The sequence below is a fragment of the Alligator sinensis genome, unplaced genomic scaffold (genome assembly GCF_000455745.1).
Source record: "Alligator sinensis unplaced genomic scaffold, ASM45574v1 scaffold1190_1, whole genome shotgun sequence".
NCBI lineage: Eukaryota > Metazoa > Chordata > Crocodylia > Alligatoridae > Alligator > Alligator sinensis.
This window is the reverse complement of record NW_005842969.1, coordinates 277,629-286,932: the sequence shown is the minus strand read 5'-3', so window position 1 is coordinate 286,932 and position 9,304 is coordinate 277,629. Positions and strand designations below refer to the sequence as shown.

Below are 9,304 nucleotides of genomic sequence, written 5' to 3'. Positions count from 1 at the left end.
TGCCAGTGCTGGGGGAAGGGTAGCTGGGCGTCAAGGCTGTGGCAAGGCAGGAGAGTGGGGAGGAAGGTGCCTGCCCCTCCACCAGGGGATGGGGGACGGCTCCTTTGGGGGCAGCAGGGAGCTGCATGGCTGGGCTGGCAGCACTGGGTGCAGTGCCCATGCTCGTAGAGGCATGGATAAGGGCAGCTGGGAGACGTTCCCCAAAGTAGGGGGTAAGGGGGAGCAAGGGGCAATGGAATGGGCAGGGCACTGGCATATCAGGGCTGCTTAGCACCAAAAACCAGCTGGGCCCACATCCTGGTGAGCAAAGGGGGCAGATGGTGGCTATGGAAAAAACATAAAACGCCATAATATATAGGTATTTAGAATTTATTTTATTATAATGATTGAGGCACTGGTAGGCTTCCAAACTGCTTTAAAATTGTAAATATACCAATTAAGCATTATGTTCCACTGATACCTATATATATATCTATTTTAATCAGAGAATTTTGGACTTTTATAAGATAATTTGAGATTTTTAAACAGAGAAGTCCAGGATCCCTGCTGATAAGTCTTCAGAGCAGAAACAGGCCAAGGATCATCAATTTCAGGCAGAAACTATCCAAATAATCAATTGGGAGGAAAATTTAACCATTTCAGCACAAAATCAGAGGAAGGGTGGTCATATTTCAGAACTTAATCAGAGTGGTCAATTGGGGAGGGAGCCAAGCAGGGAAGGACTCATCTTGGGGTGTCTGAGAAACCAACAAGGAAGCATCTATTTGTAAATGGAGGAATTAATAAGGGTTAATTAATGTTTGGAGGCAAAACTGGTGATGTGACATTGATTTCAAGGGAAAAACTAGTATTTTAGGAGTCAACAAGGAGGGAGGGATCATCAGTTTTGGCAGTGAAAACAAGAAGTTAATTAAAGTAGGGACAAAATCTTATGAGAGGCATCTATTCCAGGGCAAAACTTGATAGGGGCACTCAATTTGAGTAGCAAATCTAGCAAGGGCTTGTCAGCTTTAGGGATGAAACCAATTTGATTTCAGGACAGGGTACTGATGATGAGTAGATACTTTCTGAGGTCACACCATGAAAGTCTCATCATTTTGGGGGATGGGACCAAAAACTACCATTCATGTATTTGGAAAACAGAAGGTAATATAGATTAATCATTTCCAGGGCAAAATCCTATGTGAAAGTAATGAGATCTCAGGACAGAAACTTAGGACAGTGTCCACAAATTTTGGGACAGAATTTATGAGAGTTCATCTTTCTCAGAGGCAGAAATTGATGGAAAAGTCCACTTTGGAGAAACTGATAAGGGATAAGCAAATTTTGGGAAAAACTGATTATGTTCCAGGGAAGAAACTGACACACCATCTTCTCGTTCATAGGCAAAACTGAGAAATGGCTTTTTTTCCATAGGCAAAGTGAGGAACTGTCCTCAAATATGTGGTTGGAACTGACAACATTTCAGGACAGAAACTGGCATGAGACTAAAATTCAGAATGAAACTGGCAAGGGAGCAAGACGGTCAATTCTGGGGAAGGGGAGGGGCTAAAACTGACAAGCTGTTGTCAACTCTTGAGGAGACTCTGATAATGTTTTTGAGCAGAATCTCATGAGAGATCATCACTATTGGGTGTAAAAGCAGTGAGATTGCAAATGCAAAAAAACTGATGCGCTTTGAGGACAGAAACTGATAAGAGCTTGTCAGTTTCACAGCAGATGCTGATAAGCAGCTGACAATCTCTGGAGCAAAAAACTCACAAGGGGTGGTTTTCACCAATAAGGGGATTTATAAATCCTTTAAGCTTCAAAATGTCTAATGACATCAGATCCAAATGGCTGGGCAAATTTCAGAGAGAATTTCAAGAATTCTTACCTCAGCCCAAATACACTGATTTATCTGACAGAACTTTAGGGCTGAGTTACCATCATTTGCCTGAGAATACAAGACTTCACTACAGCACAGGCTAGTGTTGAAACTTAGCTCTTCAAAGTTCATGCATGTGCAATTAGGCCGGAACAATTTCCTCTTGTAATCATTTCTTTTTATAGGTTTCATTGTCTTGAAATAAAGCTTACTTGTTCTTTAATCAACACCCAAAGTTTAGCATGAGAATTTAAAGTTCAGGTTGGGAAAAAATTTTAACAATTAGAAAAGGTTTAATATAGCAAACTTGCCATTTCAATGTAATTAGGACAGAAGACAGCATATGTTTATCAGTCAGGTTCTGGGCACTAAGCTAAACCTGTATGAAGTACCCAAGGGGCAGCACTAGTGTTTCACTTGCATCCTGAACAAGGTGTAAGGAGAGCAACTAACAAGATTCACTGGAGAATCTGATGTTTCACAGTAAACAAAATTTCATTATATGATATTAATCTTATACAAACCCTTAGGGATGAAATATTGAAGACATCTAGAAGTCAGTTTTACAGTAGTTGTACCACATAGTTTACGAACAGGTAATTCTCACAAGTGCAGAAACTGTTGTTACAAATTATTTCCTTGGTCATACTGGTGCAGCTCTATTAGCCTATCAACTCCCTGGAAGGGTGGCTAAGCCAACAAGTTTCCTCTGGGGCAATACCTCCAATGCACAAGTTCAGGGCACAAGAGCAAAAAATTCATCTTTCATTTCTGCTAAAGAGATGCCCAACTTTTTTTTACTTGGCCCTTACCAGTCATCCTCCCTTTCTCCTGGCAGGATAATAGTCCCCCTTCCTCCCCACTTTTAGTCCCAAGCTTTTGTACCATAGTGTTTGCACCAGAGAAAAACACAAGAACGTTGCTAGCCTGACTACTGTCAGTTTTTCCTAGTACTGTGGGTAATTTTTGACAGACTTTTTATGGGGGCTGGGAGGAAGAGGAGAAGTTGGAAAGTTCTTTCTGCAGCTCTAGTTTTTACCGATTCTTCTAATTTAAAGCACTTATCCATCCATTTTAATTTTCTCTTGGTTGAAGCTGCACAAGCTTCAAGGAACACGTGACAAACCTGCAGCAAGCCCCTTGCCTTTCTTCTTTGTTTTGGGACAGAGGTATCCAGAAACAACATAGTGTCTATGATGACCTTCCCCATCTAATCACCACATTTCTGGACCATTTTGCTTACCTTGACATAGATCATAGGGAGTGTCTGTTTGGCCCGACTATAATGTCTGGCAACTCTGTATACTGTTTCAGGAACATAGTCCAGCACCAAGTTGAGGTACACCTCATCTTTCTGAAAGACAGCACAGAAAAATAACGCCAAATAAGTTGGATGCATGAAAACAAAAGCATAGCATTCAAAGCAGCTGGCAGCTTTTGGTGCATCTATATATAATAAGGATGTGCAATTTTGGGGTTTTTTTCCCTGTCTTTTTTTTTTTTTTTTTTTAAATAAAGAGCATGTCCACACTGGGAAAACACAGTATGTGAGCAAATTTTAACTAGTGCAACACTAAAAATGATTTATACACTAGGTGTTATGTTTATCATCATATCAAGTCAAAGTCAAGCAGATTAGACATGTTTTCAAACACACAGCATTTTCCCAGCACAAAGATGACAAAAGAGGTCAATGACCACTTTGCCCATTCCTAGCTCCAGAAGAGGGGTTTTGAAGGAATATCTTCACTCACAATCTCACAGCCCACTTAATTTGACAAGACTTGCTAACTATGTTCCAAGGCTTTACCCATGCAATTACATACTGACACAAAGGTTAAAATAAACCCAACATATTGAGAAAAACAACTCTCTTGCTGAAGTAACACTGTTATAGAATTCTGCTGCTTTTAAATACACTGGAGATTAAGGGGGCTGTATTTTCCTTTTAAAACTCAGTACAAAAATCTATATAGAATAAAATTCGGCAAGTTGAAAGCAAGGTTTCAAATGTGATTTTAGTTCATTTAAAACGTTATTTTGAACAGACTCAACCTAAATCCAAGTGTCTAGTTGAAGCAGAAGAGGGATGAAAATTTGTAACACCACAAAAACAGGTCTCAATTTTTGCTTCCTCCCGCCATTTCCAAAGATATTTCTGCAAAGAGAACATAAATGCCACAGGAAACACTTCAAGTGCACAGAGCCTAAGTTCACTTGGAAAAGTGGAGCATGCTCATTTATAGTGAAGTGGACCCAAAAGTGGCATACAGTATTTCGATACATCCTCCACCATTGCTATTCTAATATGTAGAATGCGAGGCACAAGCCTACTACACCAACCTGGAATAACTATTTCTGTTAGTCAAAAACTAACAATACACCAGAAGAAAAGCAGAAAACCTTTTCTGTGTTTGCTAAATAGAAATAAAGCAAAAGGCAACAGATTTTCCCAGCAAGGAGGGCTCATCTGGTTGGAAGTGTAATACAAAACTCCCAGGACTTCACAACTGTCCTCACTAGTGGGTGCTTTGGCTACACTTCTTAATTAACCTTTCCCAATCTGAAAGCAATACCTCCACATGCATTTATCAGGAGTCATTTCATCACAATATTCCTTGCTTTAAACCACTGCAACTTAATTACCCAATTAGAGTGCACAGGCTGGTGGGTTACTTGCTTGGTTCTCTGAATTATTTACGCAGTCTCTCTTCTGTCTGAGCAAACAGCAGAGACCTCCAGTAAGCAAGGGAAAGATGGGGAAGTCTTTGACATCTGCTACATGTATACTTCATACATGCGTGCAAAATATATGTAGAGAATTAGCTGCATATTCAAAAAAAACCCCAGAAATTCAGAAGATTATTTTTCTCTGCCACTGCCCGAGAACAAAGACATGGACTTTGACGGTGTTCTGAGAGCCAGAACCTCTTGACTTGTTACAAGATGGTGCAAAGGGATTCACTTGCATTAGCCTTTCACCCACCACCACCCATAAAATATTCTCTCTGCTACTGGTTATGCTCTTATGCTCCACTGGTGGCAGTGCCAGCACAGAAAAGGTGCCAACTACCTCTCAGTTCATTTCCTACTGAAGCATTTATTTCAGCTCTGAGTGGTTACACAACATGAGGTGAAGAGCAACAGCCTCAGAAACCCTGCATATAGGAACATCTTCACCATCACCATCTCAGATACTAAACTGTGGGGTAGAGAGGGGCTGCAGGGGGGATGGAAGCAAGAAGGGGTCATTTGTGGGGGAGAAGGGGAAGGAACTTTTAAGGAATGTTCCCTGCCCACCCACCCCGTCATTACTGACCGGCAATTGTCTAGTATAATTATAAAATTCAGTGTCACATTCAAGTTACCTGTCCTAGATATGAGGATCTCACACTTCTACAGCAAGAGAGGGACTTCATTTTCATGAGCCCAAATTGCAATCCTCTCAGTACCAGTATGTCTTTTGACTATTGAAGTACTTATTTATAGATGACCAGATGTATATCGCTATATGGAATACTTGCATCTTGGAGAATGAAAAGGTCATGCTGGCAGCAAAGTACTCTATCATCAGGATTGATTATTTTTATTCAGGGAACTTAGAATATCAGCGTCAAAGAGCCTTAAATAAAAGGTGGCAAAGGTATACAAAGCAACAACTGAATTACAAAAAAGGAAAGCTGACATTCCTATTTACCTTTGCACTGTACAAGAAAAAGCAGAGGTTAAATATAAATTTAAAGGCAGGAGATTTAGAACTAACAGATTTTTAACACAATATATAATTAACCTGCAGAATCAATGTGTAATTAGCCTGTTGAATTCAATGCCCACAGAGTGCAAGAACTTTATGATATACTCTAGTTTAAAAATCTTTCATTTCATTCATGCCTTACTGTGGTTTAATTCCAAATTTTACTTTCTGTTCTCTTGTATGGGGGACTATTTCTAATGCCACTACTATTGCTCCCCCTCCCCTTCTCTGACAGTACTAGCCAGTTGCTTCCTTTCCCAACCACTTTTTCCTTCCATCCCAGCAACTTCCTCTTGCTCTGGCAGCCTTTTTCAGCTGTCAAAGTGATCTCCATCTGCCTTTTATCCCTATGTTTCTGCAGTGAGGGAGGAGACTCCACTCCGCTGTTCAAATCTCAGTTCACACAAGCAGCACAGCACAACTGTAACAGTGTGAATTACATAATACCCTCTGCCCCCTTGCTCCCCAGGAACTGCAGCATGGTGAGCTGTATAAAATATACACTCTATCTGACACACAACCCTCTATGGCATCCCCTGTATACCACCTCTTGCTTGCCAGGTAGCTGAGTAACACTCACAATTGGAACAATTTTCTACATGTAGAGCTTTGGTGGCTTGCCATATAAATATGAAGGCACCCTTGAGGTACAAAGCCTTTTCATTTATATTTTTTTTTATGCAGGCAAATTCTCTCTCCTAACACAACCACAAGCAACTGACATCTCAAAAAAATGCTACTAATTTTTTTCACCAAGTAAAGCTGACTTGACTGTTCTGACCTAACTCTCCTTGCTGGTACCATAGCGCGATTCTCACCCACTCACTACACAGGTGTAATACTTTTCTCTATTCCTTCTCTGCAACTGGGCCAAAGAATAATCTGAGAGTTTTCTAGTTTCCTCTGTCGGAAAAATGGCATAAACTAAGAAGCAGCCAGGCCTGTCAAGCGGATTTGTTTCTCATTCATTCCCTAAGAAGTCAGAGAATTTCCTGTACCCAGAGGTGCATGCCATGAGGGAATCAGCTAGCTGAAAAGGTTTGCCAAATGAAGGCTATAACCTCAGGGCTGAGTGGTTTCCAGCAATTAACACCTAGACCTGACTTTCCATCACCTGGAAGGATTTAAATTATTCTTCAATCCTAGATAAACTATCCACACCTGCCTGACTCACTTCCAAATGGCCATTTATGATCCCTGGGTTGGGAACCACTAGAAAGGCAGTTCAGGTAAATGTATGTATTTGTATTTTTCTGTCAGAGATGCAATATGGTCCAAAGCAGGGGGCACCACAAAAGTGGAGGTAGAAGGGTCAGAATGCACTTTTTTTTTTTTTGGAGCTGTAATGAACCAACTACACCAAAGATACTAGAGCTATGGGTTCCTTAAACAAGGGCACAGAGATGAGCATTTAAGCTTTCCTATATTGCCACTAGTGCTCTGAGCATTTCTTCTTTAACCATAGTTCAATTCTTATCCTTTGTTTTGGTTAAGGACTGTGCCCTTGGCCACATGGCTCCACTGCATCTGAGCTATGGACTATGCACTTGTAATTGCTTCAAGTATTAAAGGCTTTGTGTCTGCCACTGGGCAGATAATTCCTTGGAAGTGACATGCCAGACTGGCTCTAATACACCCACACTAGCCAGCTAAACAAAGAAAGGATGGCCTTGTTAATGTACTAGTCCATGATGTTCAAGAACTGACAACACAGGCAGAATCTTGCATCAACTGGAAATGTTTCATATAAATAATGATTTTGTTCCACTACAAACCTCTCTGTAATGGGAGTGTGGGAAAGAGGAGGAGACAAAAGCCAAAGCATTTTAACAGCTCATTTTGTCATTCTCTTTGTGTCAGAAACCAGAGATGAAACCAGCCTCTAAGAGTGAGCACTCTGGCATCTGTGCTGCTCCTGCATTATTTAAATGCTGCCTGCATGAACAGCTAAGGAAACTGAAATGCTGCAGCTTGACACATTGAAGATACAGGGATGTCAAAAGCTCCCTTCAAACTCACCTGTCCCTCAGCATACAGAAAGAGCAAGTCACCCAGCTGGTTTAATCACCCTCACTATGCCAATATCACACAGCAGATAGGTAGTATAGGGATGAGATACTTATATGCAGCTCTCCTGGGTCATTTTTGTATGGAACAAAGGTCAAATATTATTATTTCCCCATCCCTCACCCCCCCTCTTCCCTCAGGACAGGAGTGCATTAAAAATACTTAGCAATCAGAATAATTTAAATTAGGTAAGCTACACTGACACCATCCCAGCACTCCTGCTTCCTTTATGTATGGCAATCATTGATCCTATGGATCATGGTGTACATGTAAGAGGTCCATGAGAGGTTCACACCAAGACCATCAGCACATACACCTAGGCAAGAGTATGGAGGAGTGGATGCTGCCCTAGATCTATCATCCCCCTTTATCATAGAATTATAGAAAATTAGGTTTGGAAGAGACCCCAAGGGCACATCCAGACATGTGAGGACACTTGATTCCCCGGGGACACCTTGCACCGCAGTTCCTTGATCCTGGGGAACGCCTGTATCACATGCGCTTTGGCGCACAGCTAGCTACCCCGGGGCAGTAGGGGAGGCTGGGACCAGCACTGTGCTGGTCCCAGTAGCCTTGTGTGGGGTCCTGGGGGCCTCCTGGGGCTGCAGGCATGGTTATCCTACCAGGCGGAGTCTGGCCGGCAGCTGCAGTGCAGCTCCAGGCAGCCCAGCTCCGTTTTTCAGCAGCACGTGCTGCCCAAGTGAGAGCTACTTTGGTCCCCCCCCCGCCCATGTTTTGTTTTTGACTGCTGGATATCCCAGGGTCAAAAAAACCCCACAGAAAAGAAAACGGAGCAGCATATGCTCACACATCTTGCCCTTGTAGCATAGAGAACACCAGACCATGCACTATGTGGCACTACAAACATGTTTGCAGCGCCACATACCACATGACTGTGCTTGTCTAGACACGCCCCAGAAGGGCATCTGATTCAACCCTCTGCTCAAAGCAGGGCCAGGCTCAATTAGATCATCCCAGCCAAGGCTTCTGTCTACCCACGTCTTAAAAACCTCTAAAGATGAAGATTCCACAACCTCTCTGGGTAGCCTGTTCCAGTGCTTTACTACCCTCCTAGTTTTTCCTAATATCCAACCTAAGCTTCCCTTGCTGCAACCTGAGATCATTGCTCTTTGTTCTATCATCTGCCATCACTGAGAACAATTGAGCTCAGGGGTGGGCAATTATTTCAGTTGGTAGGCCATTTAATGAGTTGAAGAGATTAGTGGGAGAGGCGCTGGGGTTCTCCAGGGCAGGGAAACTCAGGGCCCGAGATGAGTGGTTGTTCCTTAAGGAGACGATACTCAGGGCACAAGGGGTGACGATCCCAACAAGAAGCAAGGGGAGCAAGAGCGCCCAAAAGCCCCCCTGGCTCACCAAGGACGTCCAGAAATGCCTGGTTGCCAAAAAGGCGGCGTACACCGGGGGGGGCGGCGGCGCTATCTCCAAAGAGAAGTATACCTCCACTGCTCAGGCCTGTAGGGGGGCTGTTAGGAAAGCTAAGGCGGACATAGAGCTAGGACTAGCATCCAAGATCAAAGATAATAAAAAGTCCTTTTTCAAATATATAGGGAGGATGAAGAAGGCACCGGGAAACGTGAGGCCCCTGCAAGATACAA

General features: G+C 42.6%; 1 protein-coding gene across 6 annotated transcripts in view; it reads right to left on the bottom strand.

The window, feature by feature from the left end:
• Window positions 1-9,304, bottom strand: part of GSK3B (glycogen synthase kinase 3 beta) — a 238,349-nt gene that overhangs the window by 89,465 nt on the left and 139,580 nt on the right. For all 6 annotated transcript variants that reach the window (XM_025192824.1, XM_006036548.3, XM_006036547.3 and 3 more), the window contains one exon: window positions 3,111-3,221. In XM_025192824.1, the coding sequence (XP_025048609.1) occupies window positions 3,111-3,221 (111 nt within the window). The remainder of the gene's footprint in view (window positions 1-3,110; window positions 3,222-9,304) is intronic.